Source organism: Argopecten irradians, chromosome 1 (genome assembly GCF_041381155.1).
Source record: "Argopecten irradians isolate NY chromosome 1, Ai_NY, whole genome shotgun sequence".
In the NCBI taxonomy this organism is placed as follows: Eukaryota; Metazoa; Mollusca; class Bivalvia; order Pectinida; family Pectinidae; genus Argopecten; species Argopecten irradians.
This window is the reverse complement of record NC_091134.1, coordinates 52945303-52972730: the sequence shown is the minus strand read 5'-3', so window position 1 is coordinate 52972730 and position 27428 is coordinate 52945303. Positions and strand designations below refer to the sequence as shown.

At 37.8% G+C, this 27428-nt stretch overlaps 1 protein-coding gene across 3 annotated transcripts; it reads left to right on the top strand.

Moving 5' to 3' along the window:
- Positions 1 to 132: 132 nt before the first annotated feature.
- LOC138332907 (protein zer-1 homolog) lies at positions 133 to 27428 on the top strand. 3 transcript variants are annotated; one of them, XR_011209904.1, is made up of 18 exons: positions 133 to 236; positions 1014 to 1160; positions 4071 to 5124; positions 6013 to 6186; positions 6381 to 6489; positions 6978 to 7121; positions 7622 to 7716; positions 9334 to 9466; positions 10265 to 10318; positions 11042 to 11221; positions 13956 to 14031; positions 16676 to 16749; positions 17434 to 17481; positions 17790 to 17860; positions 18218 to 18406; positions 20382 to 20479; positions 20519 to 22506; positions 25211 to 25346. XR_011209904.1 is itself a non-coding variant. In XM_069280935.1 (17 exons), the coding sequence occupies exons 3-17, from the start codon at positions 4082 to 4084 to the stop codon at positions 25405 to 25407; spliced, it is 2685 nt and encodes an 894-aa protein (XP_069137036.1). In that variant the 5' UTR covers positions 133 to 236; positions 1014 to 1160; positions 4071 to 4081; the 3' UTR covers positions 25408 to 27428. The 3 variants fall into 3 exon arrangements, 1 of the variants encoding a protein (XP_069137036.1); XR_011209902.1 differs by having other exon boundaries at positions 20382 to 22506; XM_069280935.1 differs by lacking the exon at positions 20519 to 22506 and having other exon boundaries at positions 25211 to 27428.

The following is a 27428-nucleotide window of genomic DNA, read 5'->3' as shown; positions in this document are numbered from 1 at the left end:
ACAATCGATTATAACATGCAATCACAGAACTTTATATGCAATTATCATATATTTTGTTTAATCTGCTATCGTATAAAGTTCTGCAGACATACACAGTATTGTCCTCAGAAAGGAAAGCGCGCCGTCAAACTCGGAATCTTTCGGGTGTTATCATGCGAGTAATGCATCTGAGAGGAGCGAGTGTTGATGTTAAAAATCAAGGAAGCTATCACTTGAAGATCTCTTTTGTTATGCTGGTAATTAACAAATATCTGTCATGTACTTCAATCAAATGAATCAATTAACGATAGTTTAATTACAAAAAGCTTTAATCGCAATCTACAAAATCTTAATGTAAATGCCTAATGACATAGTCTCGTTAGTCAAGGGTGCTACTTTCACTTTCAACTTGAAATCCAAGTAGATACTACTGCAGTATATGCTTTACACGACGTTAGTTTTTTATTGAATCTTTTAATTCGTGAAGATTTATTGATGTGGTAACAAATGCATGGCATGACACTGTAAGACATGAGATATGCTGTATGACTGGTCACCGCCTGAATATATAGAGGATTATTTCATGACATAGAATCTAATCTAGTTCAACTATATAAGATGTTTTAATTAAAGGTGGTTATTATTTCTAAGATAGATGTATTTGTATAAAGAGTAGCCGACTGGGCCGATCATCAGTGATCAGTCTCCTATTACAAACTTGTTGCCAAAGTTCTAAATACCCATCTCATGGGAGAATTAGTTTAAGGGAAGCGTCTAACTTAGGCGGAATTTAGAACTTATCACCAATGATGACCAGTGTCTAGGTTAATTTAGCTCAATATGGTAGAGCATCTGCCTATTGTTGCGTATTTGCCTGTTTTTGGAGGTCACATGTTCAAAACTGGTCTGGCTGCTACATTTTTTCTCTGTTACAGAAGTATATCATCTAACCTTGTAGACTTAATATATATACAGTATAAATGCTATTAAAAAATCTGTACTTTTGTTATTCTGTTATTTTGATCATATTTCAGGCCTTATAGACAAATGGGCATAAAATGTGTATATCTGACTGGATGTGTTGGTAGAAGTCACAAGTGAATTTTAAGAATGTCTATTGTTCATCCTCAATGACGTCACTTGACCTTTCTGGGAAATCACTGGCTTGACTCTAAATATAGGTACGTATATATAGAAGCGAATCAGAACGAGGATTGAACGTAAGATATTTCTGTTTCTTGTTTAACTCCTTTACCTCTTTTAGATCTTCTAAATCAAAGACTAAAGACACCCTGATGAAATTTTAGAGGTGAATTTCAGTTAATCCTGTAATCTTCTTAAAGATGCTCCACCGCTGACAAATGGTATTTTTTCACTATTAAAAACCGCAGCAGACGATTTAGTATTTTTCTTCAGTTACAAAAGTTACTTACTTTACACTGTGACCACCATTGAAAAGTTTGAGCTTCTAATTTTACTTCAAGTTAAAAATAGGATTAATAATTAATTGCATCCCGAAAAAATTCTGTGGCACTATATCCTTTATGGAATGAAGTACTGATTGCGCGTACACCAAAGGCAAAATAAATCATATTATATTATTTAATGTGTTAATTAGACATATATATACACGATTAAAAACCAATTATTGTTCAAATGATGAATATCATTTATGCTCTGTCGGCGGTGGAGCATCTTTAAACAGTAATGTCAATGTCAATGAAGATATAAATGAAAGAATTAGGACTGTGCAAATGTATCTACATTTATTGAAGTGTTATCTAAGCAATTATAACTGTGGCCTCCACAGATATATATATGTACTTCGTTTACACACTGTTTCATAAAGAAAGAAACTCATGATGTTGTCAAATATAATATCAACAGGTAATTTGTGTTTTTGAAAAATTAAATTGATGGACTTGAGAGACATTATTTGTCATCCATCATTTTTAGCCCACCATCATCAGATGGTGGGCTATTCAAATCGCCTTTCGTCCGTGGTCCGTCGTCCGTCCGTCCTTCCGTCCGTCCGTCCGTCCGTCCGTCCTTCCGTCCGTCCTTCCGTCCGTCCGTCCGTCCGTTAACAATTTTTGTTACCGCTATTTCTCTAAAAGTACTGAAGGGATCTTTCTCAAATTTCATATGTAGGTTCCCCTAGGACCCTAGTTGTGCATATTGTATTTTGGGACTGATCGGTCAACAAGATGGCCGCCAGGCAGCCATCTTGGATTTTGATAGTTAAAGTTTGTTACCGCTATTTCTCATAAAGTACTGAAGGGATCTTTCTCAAATTTCATATGTAGGTTCCCCTAGGACCCTAGTTGTGCATATTGCATTTTGGGACTGATCGGTCAACAAGATGGCCGACCAGCCGCCATCTTGGATTTTGATAGTTAAAGTTTGTTACGGCTAATTCTCAGAAAGTACTGAAGGGATCTTTCTCAAATTTCATATGTAGGTTCCCCTAGGACCCTAGTAGTGCATATTGCATTTTGGGACTGATCGGTCAACAAGATGGCCGCCAGGTAGCCATCTTGGATTTTGATAGTTAAAGTTTGTTACCGCTATTTCACAGAAAGCACTGAAGGGATCTTTCTCAAATTTCATATGTAGGTTCCCCTAGGACCCTAGTTGTGCATATTGTATTTTGGGACTGATCGGTCAACAAGATGGCCGCCAGGCAGCCATCTTGGATTTTGATAGTTAAAGTTTGTTACCGCTATTTCTCATAAAGTACTGAAGGGATCTTTCTCAAATTTCATATGTAGGTTCCCGTAGGACCCTAGTTGTGCATATTGCATTTTGTGACTGATCGGTCAACAAGATGGCCGCCAGCCGCCATCTTGGATTTTGAGAAAGTTTGTTACCGCTAATTCTCAGAAAGTACTGAAGGGATCTTTCTCAAATATCATATGTAGGTTCCCCTAGGACCCCAGTTGTGCATATTGCATTTTGGGACTGATCGGTCAACAAGATGGCCGACCGGTGGCCATCTTGGATTTTGATAGTTAAAGGTTGTTACCGCTATTTCTCAGAAAGTATTGAAGGGATTGTTCTCAAATTTCATATGTAGGTTCCTCTAGGACCCTAGTTCTGCATATTACATTTTGGGACTGATCGGTCAACAAGATGGCCGACCAGCAGCCATCTTGGATTTTGATAGTTAAAGTTTGTTACCGCTATTTCTCAGAAAGTATTGAAGGGATTGTTCTCAAATTTCATATGTAGGTTCCCCTAGGACCCTAGTAGTGCATATTGCATTTTGGGACTGATCGGTCAACAAGATGGCCGCCAGGTAGCCATCTTGGATTTTGATAGTTAAAGTTTGTTACCGCTATTTCTGAGAAAGCACTGAAGGGATCTTTCTCAAATTTCATATGTAGGTTCCCCTAGGACCCCAGTTGAGCATATTGCATTTTGGGACTGATCGGTCAACAAGATGGCCGCCAGGTAGCCATCTTGGATTTTGATAGTTAAAGTTTGTTACCGCTATTTCTCAGAAAGCACTGAAGGGATCTTTCTCAAATTTCATATGTAGGTTCCCTTAGGACCCCAGTTGTGCATATTGCATTTTGGGACTGATCGGTCAACAAGATGGCCGACCGGTGGCCATCTTGGATTTTGATAGTTAAAGTTTGTTACCGCTATTTCTCAGAAAGTATTGAAGGGATTGTTCTCAAATATCATATGTAGGTTCCTCTAGGACCCTAGTTCTGCCTATTGCATTTTGCGACCACCATCTTGGATTTTGATGGTTTAAAGTTTGAAAAGCAGAAAAAAGAAGTGTAAGTTTGAAAAGCTGAGAAAAGATCCCTCTTTCATTTGTCAGACATAGATCAATCTTTGGTGGGCGCCAAGATCCCTCTGGGATCTCTTGTTCACTAAAAGGGATGGTGGTGGTGGTGGGGGAGAGGGGCTTATTGGGTTGAATACAATACTCTGTTTCCAACCATTTCATTTCCTCTATTATATTCATTATGAATATAGGACGATAAAAATAAAACACTTATGGATTGCTTCTAATATAAAAAAGAAAAAAACAAGCAAACATGTTTAAAGTAGACTGTTGTTCTTTTTCTCATTTTCAGAAAACTTGAAAATGGCTGATCCTTCAGCCTTTACAATAGACCCATTGCTCCACCTGTGTGTTAGGTACTGTGCTAGCAACATTGAAACTCTCAAGCGATCACTACAGACAGGTTCCAGTGAAAAAACAACATCAGAAAATTCCTTTACAGAAAATGCTCTTACGATGACATCCTCTTTCCCCACTAACTTGTCTAACATGTTGTTTGCATACATTGGGAGATACTTGTGGAGTATCAATAAGACAAATTGTATAGAACTGCTTTCCCTGTTCAGTGATCCGACCAAGACGCCTTTGAGACGCCTGTCATTACAACAGGAATGTTATATATTTGCATCCCTCCCTCCATCAATTTTTCACCAATCTGTTCACCACCTGGATCTTTGCTGTTGTCAATTCTGTAATGACCTCATCAACACAAAATCTGAATCGTATCCAGATTTTGAGAAAATGTGCAACTCTTTAAAGGTTTTACGATTATCTGCGGGTCCTCTGTGTAGAAAGTTGGAATTTCACAAACACCCAGAAAATTCTTCAAGAGACCAAAGGGAAGATTGTGATCAAATACAAAATGATAAAGTCAGTGCTGCTTCAACCATGACAAGTGAACAGAAAGTCAGTGCTGCTCCTAAAACCATGATAAGTGAACAGAAAGTCAGTGCTGCTTCAACTATGACAAGTGAACAGAAAGTCAGTGCTGCTTCAACTATGACAAGTGAACAGAAAGTCAGTGCTGCTTCAACCATGATAAGAGAACAGACTGATACTGTTGGTAAATTACACAAATTCTCTTCTCTAAAACGATTTATTCTGAATATTGAACCCAATTTTTCGGAGGATGTTAGAGCCAAGGCATTGTTAGCAAAGTTTTTTCCAAAATTAATCTTGTCATTTACACAACTGACACATCTACAGCTTCTTGGTCTTAGTTTCAATGAGAATGACCTTGGATTTCTGGAAAATCTCCCGAGACTGACATCCCTTGGGCTATCTGGACACAAAATCAGAAATCTAGATGTTGGCTTAAAGCAGATTGCTAAAGTAGAAAATCTCAGGTAATGTGCTCATAGCTTCTGTAAGAATAATATAAATATAATATATATATATATATATATATACAGAGGACTCCACATAATCAAATACTCCGGTTATTTGCATATTTTCTTCTGGAAAATGACTAATTCAAATAAGCGGAATCCTCTGTATATATATATATACACATATATTGATGATGTGTAAATAAAGACTCTCATATTTTATATTTATTTACTTTTTTTCCTCTTTGTTTTTTGAGGGTTTTTTCAGTTTTTAACCCACCATTATCAAATTTGTCTGTGGCCTGTTTCCTTAACTTCAACTATCAAAATCCTATATATGCCTTCCTTTCAGCCATATTTATATGCCTTCCTTTCAGCCATATTTATATGCCTTCCTTTTAGCCATATTTATATGCCTTCCTTTCAGCCATATTTATATGCCTTCCTTTCAGCCATATTTATATGCCTTCTTTTCAGCCATATTTATATGCCTTCCTTTCAGCTATATTTATATGCCTTCCTTTCAGCCATATTTATATGCCTTCCTTTCAGCCATATTTATATGCCTTCTTTTCAGCCATATTTATATGCCTTCTTTTCAGCCATATTTATATGCCTTCCTTTCAGCCATATTTATATGCCTTCCTTTCAGCCATATTTTTCTGTCGTCTTGTTGACTGATCCGTTTCAAAATGCAAAATGCAATTTTTTACAAAATGCTGAAGGAATCAAATCATATCTAGGTTCCCCTTGGACCCTTGTTATGAATTTTGTATTTTGTGACCAACCCATCAACAACATGGCAGATTGGCAGCCATCTTGGATTTTATCTTTGCAAAAACATTCTACCATGTCAGCAGAAAAGAAACTGAATTATTTGATAATGGTTTTTTTTCTGCCTTGCAGACACCTCGACATATCTATGCTGGATGAGGAGCCATGGCTGTATGATTCCCCAGAGGAGAGTATGGGTGAATTGTTACAAAGTCTGCCTTCATTGACCTCACTTGACATTTCTGGGACAAACCTGGCTGGTCAAAAGGTCACATATGGACAAGGGGATAAGGTCAAAGATCAAATGTAAGAAATTACTGCTTTAAAGTCTTTACATTATAAAGCAAAAAAAAAAAAAAAAAAAAAAAAAAGATTGACTTGCATTGTACAATTATGTATAATATTCCAAGTAATTTGTTTCAATAAAGGGTTGTCACTATATTTTTTACTAGTTTTGTCTTTAGCATTGATGAACTTTTCTATGTATGCTCCCTTTTCAGTGATAACAAGATGATCAGCCAAAGTTTTGGTTACAGAAGATTTTCTTTCCTAGGTCTGTGTAACTGTCACAACCTCCCATTTACCTGGGATAATGTTCCGGCTGAGGAGGTAAGGTGCACCTTATATACATAATATTGTATATATTCACTATTGCTGAACAGTTCTGACATCAAGCTTGTTTATACTGATGCTTGTATTAAAGATAATTCTGTCTTTAAATCTTAATAATAATTCAATGTAAGAGGTTTACGTTATAAACGTCTGTTACAAAACCAGTGATTTTCTACTTTTAATGTCTGCCAATTTTTACAGTGGACAGGTTAAGCCAATTATATTTTTATTCTTTGTTCTTGATTTCCAGAGAAAACTCAAACGAAACATTGATTTCATTATGCCCAGGTCTCAGGTTTTAATAAATATTGTATAGCTTGATCAAGGTCATTATAAAGACAATGAAATTTCAGAAAAGTCTTATTTTCCACAATTTACCTGTTGTGTTATAATTTGTCTGTTGTTAATTGTCCACAGTTCGTCTGTTGTTTTATCATCCGTAGTTCACTGGTAGTGTAATATTTTGTATTCTGTTTTATCTACAGTTTACCTGTTGTGATATATTTGAGAATGTGGTGCTGGCCGTTGATGTGTACAAAGAAAACAGTGAGATGCTTTATACAGTCATACGTGCACTAAAATGGATTGTCAACAGTGCCATGGCTAGTCGTCAACAAACCAAATTACAAGTATGTTTGTGTATCAGTTTCCAACCTGTATGAAAAATAGGTCACTGTGACCTATATTTTGATCTTCAAACTATATGCTCTCCTGTACTATGCTACTAGAACTTCATGTGTAATGTACCAAAGGAAAATGTGACCTATATTTTTAGTTTTGACCTACATCATTAAAGATTGATAGAATTTTTCACCTCCTTTGGGTTTAGACAGCATATTTGGAACCCAAGTGTTAATAGTCTTAAGAAGCTTAAGAATCTTATCCTGAGTGATGAATTCTCCTGTCTCACTCCAAAGAGAGTGAATGACTCTCTTACCCTGTGCACCACCTATTGTGGCTCTAATATTGACATGTCAGCAATGCAAGCAAGGATGACTTGACCTGAATTTTCGTCCTTGTGACGTCGTGCTACTGTTACAGCAACATTATGATACTATTGCCGGAACAAGTATGATAACCATTGCCTTAGTTCAGCCAAGATTTTACTCATGAATTCTTTATTTGACAGCTTGCTGTGGATACACATACATCTGTGCTGATAGAACGTTTACTGGTGGTGATACATTTACATTCGAACATCAAAACTGTCCAGATAGATAGTTGGTAAGTCAGACAGATGTAACCCTGTAGAGGTAGGCAGTCTGGTAGCCCTGCTTAAGTCCCCATGAATATCATTAATAGATATGATATTTGAATATTCCTGCTAGGTAAACAGGAAGTGGGGTACCTGTTGAACCTTGACAGAAGTTGTTATGTTAGCTGTGTATAATTGTGGATCGCGGGGCTGAGTTAAATTGTAGTGTATTTTACAAGAGTACAAGTATTAGTTATTTAATAACAAACATGTATATATTTATAAGGCTGTGTTTAATTTCATAGTGCATTATTGTGGTGTATATAGTGTTGCTTAGACCTAGTACCGATGTGTAGTATATTTAAAGGTCAGTAACGCGGGATTGTTTACTCATGTTTGCAGCCAGAGTTAGGTTGTTGTTTTAGGGCATGGCCAAACTAGGTGACCGAAATATCAGTAAATTGTTATGGCACCTACTTAGTAGCGACTACGTGGGATGTTCTGGAAAGCATGACAGAACATCGCACGGTCTATGCACGTGTTAAACTAGGTGACCAACTTATTAGTTAATTATTACCGAATAGGTATGGGTATGGTAGGGACTACGTGGAATGTTCTGGAAAGCATGACAGAACACCGCACGGACTATGCACGTGTTAAACTAGGTGACCAACTTATTAGTTAATTGTTACCGAATAGGTATGGGTATGGTAGGGACTACGTGGAATGTTCTGGAAGGAATGACAGGACATCACGTAGTCCACACACCTGTTTAACTGCGCAGTATAGTTTGTGCAAAATGTGCATATTACAGGCGGTTCTGTCCAGCCTCAACCAAGTCCAGTCAGAAAATCAAAACATTTATATTTTGTTAAGCCTGCATCAGGCGCCGGTAAGGCTGTATTCTGAATTAAAATTAGTAAATTTTGACAGTTCATGATGAGCTAGGTAACCTTTGGGGCAAGCATTGTCCCAACGGCACGTGTACCAGTCACGTACCCAATCATTATAAATAGAGGGCCGCAATAGGCCCCAGTCAGACTGAAATTAGACGGACATTAGACAGGAATAAGACTGAGACTGGGTACTTCCGCCTCACATACACCTACTTCACCGCCTCCTCTAGGGCCACACACACATGAGAGAGAGAAAGTGAGAACTCTTGTCTACACTTTGAATAAAAGCCGTCAACAAGCTTCTACCCTACTCCTTGTCGTCAGTTCGACCAACACAGCCATCCATAGGACGACACAGACACACAAAGAAAGAATAAATTTAAAGGAAGCAATTTAACACAACCAATAGAATAATTTTTTTTTGAAGTTTCAATAACATATTTTATATAAAAGTGAATGACCTTTACTTGGGTCAATATGGTGTTATGCCACCCTGGTAAAACCTCATATCATTGCCTCAGGTTATGCCCTCACTAATCATTAAATTTTACCAGGGCATTCCCACCTTATTTACCTCAACAAAAGTCCAAAATTCTTAAATATTGAGCACAATATTATTTCCAATATCTATCAAAGTTCATACCTCGTGAGAATCTGAATGTAAACGTTTTCAGCCAGACATATAACAAAAAATGTTTAAAGCAAAATAATTATAGTAAGGGTGTGATTCCATATTGTCTTGCATTTTAGCTCATGTATTGCACTGCTACTGCTAAGGAACTCTGATACAATCAAAGATATATCAGCAAGTCTTGGCCAGTCCCTTCGTGCAAAGATCCTGGAGACAACTATCTATTGTTTGAACAACTCTTCAAATAACACAGTAGGTTTCTTTTTCTCTCTTTGTTTTAATGATATAAAATACTAAGTGTTGCAAATACAAACAACATGGGATTAATAGGTCATTCTAATCAAAATATATATAGGATATTCCACCTCACAAGATAAACTGTTATCAAGAAACAAGAAATATTCTTGTACATTCTAGTACATGTATTTCATTCAGTCACGATTTCCCTGCTTTCTAATTTTGTTCCATACATAAGGCACAAATTTTGAGAAAAAATATTAATCATTTAAGATAATGCAATGTAACATATTTATGCTCCAACAATTAAAAGTAACAAATTATAATAGGAAAAATGCACTTAATATTATATTTTTGGTTTGATATTTCAAAAAATGGTATTCTCGCCAAAACCATATTTTCTCTGTAAATGCTATGTATTGATTCGTCAATATTGAGTGAAAATAGTGATATTTTCACTGGGATGAAAAATACCCCTTATATTTTCACCATAACACCTAGCCCTATATTTCGCTCAGAAAAATGTAATAAAGGTCGGTGTTCAAAGAGGATCTGACAGCATTCCATTAGGGGTCACATTCTTTTGACCTTTTGGATAATTGTCCAATCAAATCAATGCCTTTGGGATATTAAAATGGAGGACATGCTGGAAAAGTCATTTTTGTGTCTCAGGTCATTTTACCCCAAATTGCAAAACAACATACTTTGATGTAGATACATGTACATACTGTTTTATTGTTACATTTGTATGTATTAGTAACAAGAAGTCTAACTTAGCTGTGATGTTATAAAACTTGAACCTTGTTGTTTCAGATGATGAGTAGCTGTTTGAACATACTGTTGAAGTTAAAGCTTCCACATGATGCTGTAGGTCCAGTTTTGTCATTCATTGTCCTGAAAGACGAGAAATGAGATGTTGATATTTTTTGTTTCGTATATGTTTTTCGATATAGTACTTCACGATGGGGATTCATGTAAGAAAAAATACTTAAGTCATATTTGTTTACACTGGTGTTGTTCAAAGTCTCACAAAATGTAGCGGATATAATTTTACTCTTATTTGATTACATTTATCAAAATCAATATGACCTTATATATATATAAAGCTGAACAAAACAGGTATTCAAAAAGTTATCGTGTACAAATCTGACCTTGTGATAGATGAAATCAGTTAAATTTGTGAACTCTGAATCATTGGAGTTACTTCCCTTTGTATCACTGAGCAAGTCACAATCTTGACATTTAAGCCAGCTTATGTTTACGCTTAAAAAAAAAATCATAAAATGCCAGCTCAAACTAGTAAATACAGACAATGAGCAAGATTTGCATCAGTACACACCGCCTATATCCTCAAGATGTGACAACCTTTCCAAAGCGACCTTGATGTTTTGATGACCTGATGAACTAATTTTGGTGTATAATTGTATACTATTCAGTTGTTCTAACCTTTCTTGTCGTATTTTGATTTGTCACCATATGCTCAGTAGCACTTCAGGATGTGATGGCCATTTGGGCAGAGAAAGGTGAAAAGTCGTCACAATTTGCCGACTGACTTCATGTTTCATTGATGGTAGACACATTATTCTTCAGAAATACTGCTACAGTATGAAGCGATACATGAAGTGTGTGATGAACAAGTTCTGTTTATCAGACAGACCTACAAATTACAACCATACATTTGAGACATATGCCATCCATCTTATGAGAATCTCCATTTACTATGGTGACTACGAGTCAAGGGACTTTCTTGGACAGGAGGGATTTATAGAGGTAAAATTTATCTCTCGATTCTTTTTTATCAAACTTTTTAAGGAATCTATGACCTATATAGATGCCAGAGCTTGCAGACAATCTTTATAATACACACTAGCGCATTATGGAAAGATCAAACCTCTGGTAGCCATAAAGATCATAGCTTCCATAAAAGATGGTTTAATGCTTATACTTATGTTATTAAGTCGATTTTAGGGTTTTTGCTTTAAAGTTGACTTTTCATATCAACATTAGTGACATCATAATGGTTAGTTTTGGGTGTCATTCATATCCACATAGACTTTATTTTGGGTTGGTTAGTAGCTATGTAACTTCTGGTGATATTCTGGGTTAGTTAGTAGCTATGTAACTTCTGGTGATATTCTGGGTTGGTTAGTAGCTATGTAACTTCTGGTGATATTCTGGGTTGGTTAGTAGCTATGTAACTTCTGGTGATATTCTGGGTTAGTTAGTAGCTATGTAACTTCTGGTGATATTCTGGGTTAGTTAGTAGCTATGTAACTTCTGGTGATATTCTGGGTTGGTTAGTAGCTATGTAACTTCTGGTGATATTCTGGGTTAGTTAGTAGCTATGTAACTTCTGGTGATATTCTGGGTTGGTTAGTAGCTATGTAACTTCTGGTGATATTCTGGGTTAGTTAGTAGCTATGTAACTTCTGGTGATATTCTGGGTTAGTTAGTAGCTATGTAACTTCTGGTGATATTCTGGGTTGGTTAGTAGCTATGTAACTTCTGGTGATATTCTGGGTTGGTTAGTAGCTATGTTACTTCTGGTGATATTTTGGGTTGGTTAGTAGCTATGTAACTTCTGGTGATATTTTGGGTTGGTTAGTAGCTATGTTACTTCTGGTGATATTCTGGGTTGGTTAGTAGCTATGTAACTTCTGGTGATATTCTGGGTTGGTTAGTAGCTATGTTACTTCTGGTGATATTCTGGGTTGGTTAGTAGCTATGTAACTTCTGGTGATATTCTGGGTTAGTTAGTAGCTATGTTACTTCTGGTGATGTTCTGGGTTGGTTAGTAGCTATGTTACTTCTGGTGATATTCTGGGTTAGTTAGTAGCTATGTAACTTCTGGTGATATTCTGGGTTGGGTAGTAGCTATGTAACTTCTGGTGATATTCTGGGTTAGTTAGTAGCTATGTAACTTCTGGTGATATTCTGTGTTGGTTAGTAGCTATGTTACTTCTGGTGATATTCTTCGTTGGTTAGTAGGTATGTTACTTCTGGTGATATTCTGGGTTGGTTAGTAGCTATGTTACTTCTGGTGATATTCTGGGTTGGGTAGTAGCTATGTAACTTCTGGTGATATTCTGGGTTGGTTAGTAGCTATGTAACTTCTGGTGATATTCTGGGTTGGTTAGTAGCTATGTTACTTCTGGTGATATTCTGGGTTGGGTAGTAGCTATGTAACTTTTGGTGATATTTCTGTGTTGGGTAGTAGCTATGTTACTTCTGGTGATATTCTGGGTTAGTTAGTAGCTATGTTACTTCTGGTGATATTCTGGGTTGGTTAGTAGCTATGTAACTTCTGGTGATATTCTGGGTTAGTTAGTAGCTATGTAACTTCTGGTGATATTTCTGTGTTGGGTAGTAGCTATGTTACTTCTGGTGATATTCTGGGTTAGTTAGTAGCTATGTAACTTCTGGTGATATTTCTGTGTTGGGTAGTAGCTATGTTACTTCTGGTGATATTCTGGGTTAGTTAGTAGCTATGTTACTTCTGGTGATATTCTGGGTTAGTTAGTAGCTATGTAACTTCTGGTGATATTTCTGTGTTGGGTAGTAGCTATGTAACTTCTGGTGATATTTTGGGTTGGTTAGTAGCTATGTAACTTCTGGTGATATTTCTGTGTTGGGTAGTAGCTATGTTACTTCTGGTGATATTCTGGGTTAGTTAGTAGCTATGTTACTTCTGGTGATATTCTGGGTTGGTTAGTAGCTATGTAACTTCTGGTGATATTCTGGGTTAGTTAGTAGCTATGTAACTTCTGGTGATATTTCTGTGTTGGGTAGTGGCTATGTTACTTCTGGTGATTTTCTGGGTTAGTTAGTAGCTATGTAACTTCTGGTGATATTCTGGGTTGGTTAGTAGCTATGTTACTTCTGGTGATATTCTGGGTTAGTTAGTAGCTATGTAACTTCTGGTGATATTTCTGTGTTGGGTAGTAGCTATGTTACTTCTGGTGATATTCTGGGTTAGTTAGTAGCTATGTAACTTCTGGTGATATTCTGGGTTGGTTAGTAGCTATGTTACTTCTGGTGATATTCTGGGTTAGTTAGTAGCTATGTAACTTCTGGTGATATTCTGGGTTGGTTAGTAGCTATGTTACTTCTGGTGAAGGTATATAAAAGATGCATGATTTGATTTCTCAATATGTATCTCTACACAATGTTATATTTCTTGGTAAGGCCAGAAATTGTTCAGTCTTTATGACAATGGCATGACATTTTATTTTAATATTTTCTCTGACTGGTGTACCATCTCTCCCTTATACATGTATACTGTTTGATAAGATGGTTACCAGCTCTACCTCAAAATAACAGGGGCAGTTCAAATGAAACCAAATAAACATCTTTTTATGTAGGGCATTTAGTATTACCCATGTCCATTCTATTCCATTATGTTCTTTCCATTCTATCATGACCTGTCTGGTCAGTCCCACTTGATATATGCAGTGGAGGCTGGAGCATGTATTACAGACCTTTCTTGTTTTGTATTTATTTCCAGTTCCTTCTATCAGTAGCGAGGAGGAAGTCTAGCAACTGTACACACCTCGCCTGGCAGTGCCTCTGGGGACTAACAGGTAAGGTCAAGGTTATATTGGCTTGGTACCAGCATGTAAGGTCAAGGTTATATTGGCTTCTTACCAACAGGTAAGATCAAGCTTATATTAACTTGATACCAACATGTAAGGTCAAGGTTACATTGACTTGTTACTAACAGGTAAGGTCAAGGTTATATTGACTTATTAGCAACAGGTCAAGGTTATATTGGCTTGGTACCAACATGTAAGGTCAAGGTTATATTGGCTTCTTACCAACAGGTAAGGTCAATGTTATATTGGTTGTTACTTACAGGTAAGGTCAAGTTTATATTGGCTTGCTAATGTAAAATGACCTTATGGCACATTGAATCATAAAAAACAGCAAATTCACAGATCTCTGCTCATTACAGAAATTTGGTCTTGGACAAACTTGTCAATGTCAATGTCATGCTTTTTGTCAATAACAATGATCTGTTCCATTTTTGCTAGTCATGTTAATGTATTCATGAAATCTTTGTCCATCCTGTCCCACACCATCCCAATATGGTTTACAGGTTTTGAAGACATTTCAAGTCCTTGTTTGTTTTACTGTAGATTCAAGGCTTCAAGTGTTTTCAAGGACAAATATGATGTGCCTCAGACTATCTAATATTTTATATAGAAAATACAATACCTGGTACACGATTGTCATAGATAAAGCTGTTACCATATGTTCTACAGTGATTTAGTTTAAAATATTACTCAGTGCTCATTTCTGGCCTTTCAACAAAGACACATGGTTCCACAGGAATGATTGGAGATATTTCCCTTGTTAGCTCACCTGGTCCGAAGGACCAAGGTGAGCTTATGCCATACCGTGGCGTCCGGCGTCCGGCCGTCCGGCCGTCAACAATCGACTTCTTCTCCATAACTGCTGGTTGGATTTCAAAAAAATTTGACTGGTAGCATCCTTATGGGCTACTAACTAAAAATTGTACAAATGATGGGGCTGACCCCCCCAGGGGCCTGAGGGGCGGGGCCAAAAGGGGTCAATTTGGCTATTTCCATTTAAAAGACTTCTTCTCTTAAACTAAGCATGGGATAGCACCCAAAATGCAATGGTAGCATCCTTATAGGGTGAGGATTCAAAATTGTACAAATGATGGGGCTGACCCCCTGGGGGCCTGAGGGGTGGGGCCAAAAGTGGTCAATTTGGCTATTTCCATTTAAACGACTTCTTCTCTGAAACTAAGCATGGAATAGCATCCATAATGCAATTGAAGCATCCTTATAGGGTGGGGGATTCAAAATTGTACAAATGATGGGGCTGACCCCCTGGGGGCCTGAGGGGCGGGGTCAAAAGGGGTCGATATGGCTATTTCCATATAAACGACTTCTTCTCTGAAACTGAGCATGGAATAGCATCCATAATGCAATTGTAGCAACTTTATAGGGTTGGGATTCAAAATTGTACAAATGATGGGGCTGACCCCCCGGGGGCCTGAGGGGCGGGGTCAAAAGTGGTCAATTTGGCTTTTCTATATAAACGACTTCTTCTCTAAAACTAAGCATGGGATAGCACTCATAATGCAATGGTAGCATCGTGATAGGATGGGGATTCAAAATTGTACTAGGATGGGGCTGACCCCCAAGGGGCCTGAAGGACGAGGTCAAAAGGGGTCAATTTGGCTATTTCCATATAAATGACTTCTTCTCTGCAACTAAGCATGTAAAATATAAATATAGCACCCACAATGCAATGGTAGCATCCTTATAGGGTGAGGATTCAAAATTGTGCAAATGATAGGGCTGACACCCCCGGGGGCCTGAGGGGTGGGGTCTAAAGTGGTCAATATGACTATTTCCATATAAACGACTTCATCTCTGTAACTAAACATGGGATTACGCTCATAATGCAATGGTAGCATCCTTATAAGGTGGGGATTCAAAATTGTGCAAATGATGGGGCTGATCCCCCGGGGGCCTGAGGGGTGGGGTCAAAAGGGGTCAATTTGGCTATTTCCATATAAACAACTTTTTCTCTGCAACTAAACATGGCATTACGCTCATAATGCAATGGTAACATCCTTATAGGGGGTAAGGATTCAAAATTGTACAAATGATAGGACTTACCCCCCCCCCCCCCTTACCCCCCCCCCCCCCCCAAAGGGGCTGAGGGGCGGGGTCAAAAGGGATTAATTTGGCTATTTCCATTTAAACGACTTCTTTGCAACTAAGCATGGGAGAGCACTCATAATGCAATGGTAGCATCCTTATAGGGTGGGGATTCAAAATTGTACAAATGATGGGACTGATCCCCCAGTGGCTGAGGGGCGGGGTCGAAAGGGAGCAATTTTTGCTGTTATCATATGAACGACTTCTTCTCTGCAACTCAGCATAGAAGAGCACTCATAATGCAATAGTAACATCCTTATAGGATGGGGATTTAAAATTAAACGGTATGGCAAAGTATAGGGCTGACTCCCTTGGGCCTTAGACACAGGGCCAAAAAGGTCAATTAGGCTACTATTTTTAAACAAATTTTGGAGTCAATTTTACTAATTTTTCCAATTGTAAGAGTCTTTGTGATAATTACAAAAAAAAACAAAAAAAAACAGGTGAGCGATACAGGCCCTCTGGGCCTCTTGTGTTGTATATTGTTTAGATGTCGTTTGTCATGACAGTGATGTTTCTTGCTCTACAGATGAAGTACCCCCTAACTGTATTCGATTCCTGGCTGTACCAGATGCCCTAGAGTTGTACCTGGAGTGTATGAAGGTCAGACCTGTATATTGTGTCTGTGGTGTTATTCAATCTTCTATGTATCATACTGTTAGTCCATCACACTGTAACTCACTTCCATCTCAAACAATTTGATTATTTTCGTGCTAATTGTCAAAACGATCTAAAATATACGTGTACATGTTTTTTTTTACTTGGATGTGTCAGTATGGCATGTAATAATATAGGTCAGTAGAGTGATTACATTCTGTGTGTTTCACAACCGATTAGATACCGAGGAAATTAATTGATGCAAATTTGTTCTGATCTACAGCATAACCAAATGACCAAAAATGGCAAAATGTCCCTTAACTTTACAATGTGAAATGAAGTCGCTGTAGAAATATCAAGTTAATTGGTTTACAGTAATCTACATTATGACTTTTGACCTATAATGCTCCAAAATACTTGAGCATGGTTTTTATTTACACAAAATAGGTCACTGTGATTGCATTTTGACATTTGATTCACATGGAAAGAAAAGTTGTTTTTTTTTTTGTGTGTCAAATTTCACATCTGGTTGTGAATCTGCAATTTATCATTTTGTTTGTTGTAGGTACAACAGTTATGTTAGTGTTCAAACTCATTATTTTAATTAATGATTTTTAATTGGAAACTTGCCTACCGAAAGTATTGAATAGATGATAATGAACAGTTTTAAAAAATTTGTTTTCTTTCCAGACTAAACAACATGGAGATTCATTTGTAAGAGGTCTGCTTGGTGTCATGGTAAGAAACTGTTAAAGTAGAGAAAATAATTAAAAAAGGAATGTGGTAGGCTGGTTGCTTAACAGTTAATGTGTCCCAACATATATGTACCACTACCCGTAATCTGCCATCATATGCCTATTGCCAGGTACTGACCATGGGTCAGTGACTATTTCCAAGAACTCTGACTTCACCTCCAAGACCTGGCACATCCTTAAGTGACCCTGGATGTGAAAAAAAATGAAATTGTCTGTATATATTGTTGAAAATAATTTTGATAATGAGTGGCTTGGTTAGAACCTGCAATGTTATCTGTAGTTTATTTACAGGCGAATGTATCGGAGGTAGTTGAGCTAAGGAAGAAGTTATTAGGGAATGAAGAGCTCCTTCTGATTATAAGGTAATGTCTGGCTATATGTTTCCTATTGTGACTCACCTGTCACATCCTAGAGGGCTCAGTCCTAACCATCATGGAAAAGTCAGATTTTACTGCTCTGTATGAACATGAAACATGAATCAAAAGGTGTTCACAACAATACAGCCTAATAAAAAAAAGTTTAATGATAGCACCTGTAATCTATCATTTCCGATTTCTGATCACTTATACGCATATTTCACTGAGAATTTGATTTTTGTAAAAATTAATTGCTGCAAAATTAGGTATTGTAGACCTGTAAATAAAATTGTCCCATAAGACTTATTAGATGTTGAAACACAAAACTAAGTTGCATTACCGTAATCTGTTTTCCTCACACAGTGATCTGATAGATTCCCAGGTGATGGAGGAAGCCCTGAGTTACCAGGCGACCTGTGTCATGGCTAACCTCGTCAGTGACGGCCCAGACGCCTGGATACTGGAAAATCTGAACCGTTGTTCAGTTCTATCTAAGATTGCTGCTGCTGTTCGGCGCTGGAACTTGTCCAAGAGTATGAGAACTCTGTATAGGTATTGTTCCTTCCTGTCTCAAGTACAACTGTGCTTAGATCTATGAAGATATACTGGTAAAGAATGTAAAAATTCTAAATAAACAAAAATCTGAAAATATGCATGCAGAAATAATTTATCTGTGTTTGACAAGTATTTGTTCAGGTCAGACAAATGTGTAATTCTGTTACAACAGTTAGGCCATAGTTGTGTTTTTTTCTGTTTTGCGTCCGCGTGCGGGTAGGTTTTGTGCTGTTGTGAGGCAAAAACAAACACAAGTTATTATTTTTTAGATTTTGTAAAAAGACGTCCAAAAATAAAAATTCCGTTTTCAATTTTAGTCAATTGTGGCAAGCATCACCTCAACGCTTGACTCACATCGAATACACTGATCTCGCAATCGCTCAAGCGCCGCAAGGACCACGAGAAGGCATCTAGCAATCGAGATATGATGTAGGATGTTTTCGATCTTTTTCTCTGAAATATGACGGGGTGAGGACGGCTGAAAAGTTGTCATATTCGGTCGTATACATTTTGGTCATTTAGAATGATGAAACGATAACATATCCATATGCATTCCAAGTATGAGAACCAAACTTATTCGCAGATTCTTGTTTGGTCAGTGCCCGAGCTCGAGATACAATTTGTTGACAAGATTTTAAAGAACAATAGCTGTTTTGGATAAAACTCTGACTCGCCTCTTGAGGTAAACTTAGGAATAAATTGTTAGAGGGGTTTGGTATGTTTGGTGCGTTCTTTGAGTTAAAACTTCAAGATTATAAAAAAATGAAAAGTTTCAAAAGTTAATGCCTTTGGCATCATGATTTCGACGAGTAAAACTGTAATACTAGAATATCCCAATCCAAGTAAGTGTGCCGGAGGCTAAGTTCATTTCAGGTTATATTATTAAAAATCTGCTGATGTACTTTTGATATTAAATATATTAAATCATTTTTATAGATATACTATTAAAATCCATAGCAATTCTTTTGACTGAACAAAGAGACATCGCTGATTGGACACACGTACATGTATTTATGCACACTTTTTCTTAGTCAAATATGTAACAGACTTTTTTTCTTTGGTTTAATTAAACTTCCAAATATTAAAAATCATATTGTAGTTTTATTCTAACAGACTGTATGTCGATTATGTAGTTGTCGTAGAACAGTTATGACAGCTTGGGTTAATGAAAGTATGAATCGCCATGGTCAGTGCTGACTTGCAGAGAATGACAAAGCAGAATTATGATGGATGTACTGTTGTCAGGGTGTTGCATATGTATGTATAAAATACAGAAAACAAGTTCCAATACAATGCATATATAGGCTATTATTAAATGTTCTTTTTTTATAAAGGCTATATTATATGGAGCAACAGCATTTAATAGATTAATTTACAACAGACACCGTGAAAAACACTATTTTCTCATGCTTCAATCTGACAATTCTTTTAATAATTTTTAATGTTGAAATATGTTTGTTGCATTCAATTTTGTGCTCCATACCAATGAATCATTAACAAGGAGATTATTTATGAAATATTGTCTATTCTACCACTTGCAAGAACAAAACTGGTTAAAGTGGAAGCATCCCAAACAAAGCGTGGGCTCAGTGTTTTTTTTATTCGTGTTTGTTTTTTTTCCCTTGCTGGCTGGTAGGTTTTTGAGAATCCAAAGGACGCAAAACAGAAAAAAACACAACTATGGACTTACCATATTATTTAGCACTTGTTATATTAATGACATGGCTGAGTGATATGGTAAGCCAGACCAGTTTTGTGATAATCAGTCCTTTCCCATTTATATGTAACAGGTCCCTATGATAGCTTAAAAGACACACAACCCAGAGACTTAAATTATGTGATAAACCAGTTATTTGTCTTTTAAATGTAACAAGTCCCTTTGATTGCTTTATATCATTAATTGGATATGCTGTTTATATGTAACTGGTCCCTGATAAACCAGTTATAATTATTTGCCATTTTATTGTGACAGGTCCCTATTGCCGTTCCTGGAGATGGCCCAGAAGTCTCATACCCCAGAGGCCCAGCTGTTAGCTCTTTGGTGCATTTGTAATCTCATCAAGTCTAAAGGTAGTTATTGCCCTTACCCTGATCTTTGTCTTTCTCCAGGAAACGTCTACTGTACAATGTTAAAGATGGAAGGTGGAATTCCTATATTGGAGGCTATCAAAAATGACCCAAACACCAACCAAGAAGTACTGGAACTAGTTGTCATGGCTATAGATCATGTCAGCTCAAAGAACATTCCTGAAAGTGATGATTCTTTAAAATAGCAGCTTCTTCCTGATCTTGAATTATTCACATGAGTATGTTTGTCAACTGAATGATACTGTGATTTAGGAATGACACAAAAATGATTGATATAGATACACTATTCACTGAACCTTTTGTGTTAGTATATCTTTAAGCCATTGACATATCATTGTTACACTTATATAACTCATTTCCCCCTGTTGTTGTATGATGAACCATTCCAGTCTTAGAATAAGAAGAGTTTAAATTGTTGTTCAGGGGTGTATGAGTAATATCATTCTGTCATTCAAAGTAGTCTCCTGTAATAATGTTTTGGAGATTTTTTTCCAAACATATGATTGGAAATGTTTCATTAGAAACACATCGACAGTTAGTAGAATCACACTTTTAGCTCATCAGTTATAAGTAACTGTGAGGTAATGCTTTCACCCAACGTCACCATTCATGTCCCATACTAAACCAAAGTTTTTGGAGTAAGTTCAAACATTCATTCAAGGTTTGTTTTCACCAAAGAATATAGACATATTTTTAGATATTTTTTAAATATAGATATCGGGGTATATTTTTAGAGGTCAGAGAATAAAATTAAAGCATAACATATTTAGAATAAATCCCTGTTTGTATTGCCACTTGCTTGTGAATTAGAAACCACCGAGGAGGTCGTGTGATGTAGTGGTCTTTGGCCTTTCACCCAGCTGGCCAGGGTGCAGTTCCAGGATGTGAAAAGGTCATGGGTAACCTGCACAATCACATGGTTTTCTTTGGGAACACTGCTTTCCTCTAGACAACTTGCTTGATTACAATAGACCCTTCAAAAGGGATTTATGTAAGTTATATAACTTGTTGTGTATTTATGTAAACAAATAGTTTATATATCATTTCGTTTTATAGCACTTGTATCTAGTTTTCATTTTGACCAGGTGTAGTGAAGATATTGAAAATATTCTATCTGCCTCATCACCACATAAACAACATTGAAACCTGATTGGTGTTTGACCTTCAACCTAATTTCTTGCAAACAATAATTAAACATGACAACATGGCCATGAACTTCCTCAAATAAAATTATATTGTAGCAGTGAGTTTATCCAAGGTTAGCAGTTTAAGTATCCTAGCTTTTAAAAGCATAATTCAAATATGTGGAAAACTTGTTAATTACCTATATACAGCTGTGGTATTATACTGCAACATCACTGACGTCCTCAGCTGAGGCCATCCCTAATCGTTTGTTTGGACCCCTTACTCGGTACACTCTCAGAATGGTGGGTCCACAGTGGTGATCAGTCACTGCGCGTCGGTGGTGGGTGTCCAGCTACTGGTGTCTTTCCTCATCCACACCCAGCATGAAGCTCGTTCTGCTGCCTTGGCCATCCCCTGCACCGCTGCTCTTTTAGTCCTGCCCGCCAACCCTAGTGCAGACAGCATTCTCCACACAGACTGTGTGGGGAAGCCTCAGCAACCAACCTCAACAGGGTAGCTCCATGTCTGCCAGCCCTGTTCCCTACATTCCAGCAGCAGTGCCTCATACTTTGTCCTCTTTTTTTCATGGGCTTCACTACACCTTTCCTCCCATGGGGCCGTAAGCTCAATGATGATGATTTTCTTTGATCCTGTTGACTGAAGAACAATATCTGGAAACGTTAATTTGTGGTTGAGATCTACAGCCAGCCTCCAGTCCCCTGCCTGGCTGATGATTCTGCTTGATTTCTCAGATCTTGACGTTCTTGTTTCCCCTTCCCTCACAAACCTAAGTTGTGTATGAATGGGCCTTGGTTGACTGGACCCTTAGAACTTCGTTGTGGCGCCATGTATATCTCCCTTGTGCTAAGGCCACATGACAGGAGGTGAGTATATGTTGGAGAGTTCCTCTCTGTCCACACAGAGGGCAGTCTGGTGTTTCTGCAAGGTCCTCTCTATGGAGATTTTTCTGGTGTTGGTAGTACATACACAGAACGGAGTAGAAATTGCAATTGGAATTGCGGATACTTCCAGATTTCTGTCCATGATAGTACATGTGGTTCTGTGTACCACCTTGTCCAGGCCCCCTGGACGCCCAGTTCCACTCTTTTGAATCTTTTATTCACTTTTATTAGCTCAGCTGGCCCGAAGGGCCGGTGAGCTTATGTCATGGCGCGGCGTCCGGCGCCCGGCGTCCGTCGTCCGTCGTCCGTCGTCCGTCGTCCGTCCGTCCGTCCGTCCATCCGTCAACATTTCCTTTAAATCGCTACTAGTCATAGAGTTCTGCATGGATTGTAACCAAATTTGGCCACAAACATCCTTGGGGGAAGGAGAACAGAACTTGTATAAATTTTGGCTCTGGCCCCCCCAGGGGCAGGAGGGGCGGGACCCATTAGGGGAAATATAGGCAAATCCTATAAATCGCTACTTGTCCTAGAGTTCTTCATGGATTGTGACCAAATTTGGCCACAAACATCCTTGGAGGAAGGGGAACAGAACTTGTATAAATTTTGGCTCTGACCCCCTGGGGGCAGGAGGGGCGGGGCCCAATAAGGGAAATAGAGGTAAATCTTATAAATTGCTACTTGTCCTAGAGTTCTACATGGATTGTAACCAAATTTGGCCACAAACATCCTTGGGGGAAGGGGAACAGAACTTGTATAAATTTTGGCTCTGGTCCCCCGGGGGCAGGAGGGGTGGGGCCCAATAGGGGAAATAGAGGTAAATCCTTTAAATCGCTACTAGTCATAGAGTTCTACATGGATTGTAACCAAATTTGGCCACAAACATCCTTGGGGGAAGGGGAACAGAACTTGTATAAATTTTGGCTCTGGACCTCCGGGGGCAGGAGGGGTGGGGCCCAATAGGGGAAATAGAGGTAAATCCTTTAAATCGCTACTAGTCATAGATTTCTACATGGATTGTAACCAAATTTGGCCACAAACATCCTTGGGGGAAGGGGAACAGAACTTGTATAAATTTTGGCTCTGGTCCCCCGGGGGCAGGAGGGGCGGGGCCCAATAGGGGAAATAGAGGTAAATCCTATAAATCACTACTTGTCCTAGAGTTCTGCATGGATTGTAACCAAATTTGGCCACAAACATCCTTGGGGGAAGGGGGACAGAACTTGTATACATTTTGGCTCTGACCCCCTGGGGGCAGGAGGGGCGGGGCCCAATAAGGGAAATAGAGGTAAATCCTATAAATCACTACTAGTCATAGAGTTTTACATGGATTGTAACCAAATTTGGCCACAAACATCCTTGGGGGAAGGGGAACAGAACTTGTATAAATTTTGGCTCTGGCCCTCCAGGGGCAGGAGGGGTGGGGCCCAATGGGGGAAATAGAGGTAAATCCTTTAAATCGCTACTAGTCATAGAGTTCTACATGGATTGTAACCAAATTTGGCCACAAACATCCTTGGGAGAAGGGGAACAGAACTTGTATATTTTTTGGCTCTGGCCCTCTGGGGACAGGAGGGGTGGGGCCCAATAGGGAAATAGAGGTAAATCCTTTAAATCGCTACTAGTCATAGAGTTCTGAATGGATTGTAACCAAATTTGGCCATAAACATCCTTGGGGGAAGGGGAACAGAACTTGTATAAATTTTGGCTCTGACCCCCGGGGGCAGGAGGGGCGGGGCCCAATAGGGGAAATAGAGGTAAATCCTTTAAATCGCTACTAGTCATAGAGTTCTACATGGATTGTAACCAAATTTGGCCACAAACATCCTTGGGGGAAGGGGAACAGAACTTGTATAAATTTTGGCTCTGGCCCTCTGGGGACAGGAGGGGTGGGGCCCAATAGGGAAATAGAGGTAAATCCTTTAAATCGCTACTAGTCATAGAGTTCTACATGGATTGTAACCAAATTTGGCCACAAACATCCTTGGGGGAAGGGGAACAGAACTTGTATAAATTTTGGCTCTGGCCCCCCGGGGGCAGGAGGGGCGGGGCCCAATAGGGGTAATAGAGGTAAATCCTTTAAATCGCTACTTGTCATAGAGCTCTGAATGGAATGTAACCAAATTTGGCCACAAACATCCTTTGGGGAAGGGGAACAGAACTTGTATAAATTTTGGCTCTGGTCCCCCGGGGGCAGGAGGGGCGGGGCCCAATAGGGGAAATAGAGGTAAATCCTTTAAATCGCTACTAGTCATAGAGTTCTGAATGGAATATAACTAAATTTGGCCACAAACATCCTTGGGGGAAGGGGAACAGAACTTGTATAAATTTTGGCTCTGACCCTCTGGGGGGTAGGAGGGGCGGGGCCCAATAGGGGAAATAGAGGTAAATCCTTTAAATCGCTACTTGTCGTAGAGTTCTACATGGATTGTAACCAAATTTGGCCACAAACATCCTTGGGGGAAGGGGAACAGAACTTGTATAAATTTTGGCTCTGGCCCCCCGGGGGCAGGAGGGGTGGGGCCCAATAGGGAAATTTGATGTTAATATTCAAATTCCTTCAGAAAAGAAACAATGAACCTGTATTCAGAACATTACTTTGCATTACAAACCAGGTGAGCGATACAGGCCCTCTGGGCCACTTGTCTTGTATATAAGCTATACTGTCTTCATTGTCTGCTTCCAGGAAACGTCTACTGTAAAATGTTAAAGATGGAAGGTGGAATTCCTATATTGGAAGCCATCAAAAATGACCCAAACACCAACCAAGAAGTGCTGGAACTAGTTGTCATGGCGATAGACCTTGTCAGTTCAAAGGACATTCTTGAAAGTGATGATTCTGTAAAGAGTGCCTTTGAAATAGCAGCTTCTTCCTCTTCTTGAATTATTCATATGAGTATTTTTGTCAATGAATGATAATATGATTTAGGAATGACACAAAAATGATTGGTATAGGTACAACTATTCACTGAAACTTTTGTGTCTATCTGTAAGCCTTTGAAATATCATTGTTTTGTGTTAGTGTATCTGTGTTATACTTGTTGCACTTATGTAACTCATTTCCCCCTGTTGTTGTATGATGAACCATTCCAGCCTCAGAGTAAGAAGAGTTTTAATTGTTGTTCAGGGATGTACAAGTCATTTCCAATTTTATTCCTGTCATTCAAAGTAATCTTGTGTAATGAAGTTTTGTTTTATCAAATATTATTTTTTCTAAGATAGCAAAGGCAATTTTTCATTCAAGCATTGATGTTAGTATGTTTCAATTTCATTGAGGTATGAAATAAATTTTGTTTGCAAACTGTGTGAATCAATTTTCATAGGTTGCCACTATGACCCTAGTTGTGCATATGGCATTTTGAGAGCGATCCTTCAACAAGTTGGCCAACAGGCAGCCATTGGATTTTGATATTTAAAGTTTAAAAAACAGTGAAAGCTCCCTCTTTCCATTATCAGACATACATCAGTCTTTGGTAGGTCACAAGATCCCTTTTCTCTTGTACTATACTCTCATCAGTCATTTTCTAATTGTGAGGCTCATTGAGCGGGGCCCTTTCTGAAGTGTCAGTGTTTTAATTTTGTAACAGTGATTTTATCCAAGGTTAGCAGTTAAACTATCTTGGCTTTTAAAAGCATAATTCTTATAATAGGAAAACATGTTGACTAAAGTGTTTAATAAGAATTGTGATGATAACCAATATTAGACAATGAGAACTTTTTGTGTCCTGTAACACATGGTGTTATGAATTTCATTTATCTTAAATATTGCTGCAAACTTTCTACAAATGTTTCAAATGATATTTCTTATTTTTCAAATGTTAATTGAGATACACCTAAACCTATGCTATATTTGAACAGCTTTTATATCAATATTTAGCAATGTATGTATATAAATGTTACCAGAAATCTAATTGTATTACCAAAGAAACTATTGATATTCCACAGATGCTCCATATTTTCATTGTGTAAATGTCAAATTTCAATCACAATTTTCTAGTCTCTGTTTTCTGTTTGTTTTTTTTTTATGTTTTTTTTTTTTTGTCATATGATGTATGGTGAAAGTTATAGACTAATGTAACAGCAGAAAAAAGGTCATATAAACTTTTGTCATCTTAGATAGAAGTACAGTTTAATTTGGGTAAACTGGATGTTACTGGAACCAGCATATTTGGCTGGTATAGTCAGGTTACTGGATTATACAGGTTTTAATTATAATAAATTAAGAAGGAAAATAAACTAGATATGGGTCCAGATGAGACTCGTTTTGACAAGTTATACATGTACTGTACATTGATAGTTTTTATTTTCACAAAGTGATGTTCAGATGATAAAAAAGTGTGAAAATCATGTTCATATAAAATGATTCAATGTAAAGGATAGATATAAGATTGTTCTAGTGCCAGAATGATACGTCACACAATATAGCTAAATGCAAATATACATTATTGCTTCGGTCTATGGAATTATACTTGAAAACAATTTATTTGTGGTAACTTCACTTACTGCTTTTTCATGCCCATCAACTTTTTGACAACATTTTAATTCTGCCATTCATAGTTGAAACATTCCTTTGTACTCGTATGTGAAACATTTATGTGTCAATTTAGTTTTACAAGTTTTGATCACCTGCGAAATATGTTAAATTGGATGGTTATACCCAAAAATAAGTTGGTTTCAATTTTACATGTATATGTCCTCCCTCTTCTTAATGAAAATGTAAGTATCTGAGCAAAGCTGTGATGTTCTGTACAAATGAAAATGTAAGTATCTGAGCAAAGCTGTGATGTTCTGTACAAATGAAGATTTTAAATAGCATGTGACTGGTATTTTATCTATGTATCTCATTCAGTATTAGACAACTAATACAAATGTAATATACTCAAAATAAAGAAGATGACTCTCAA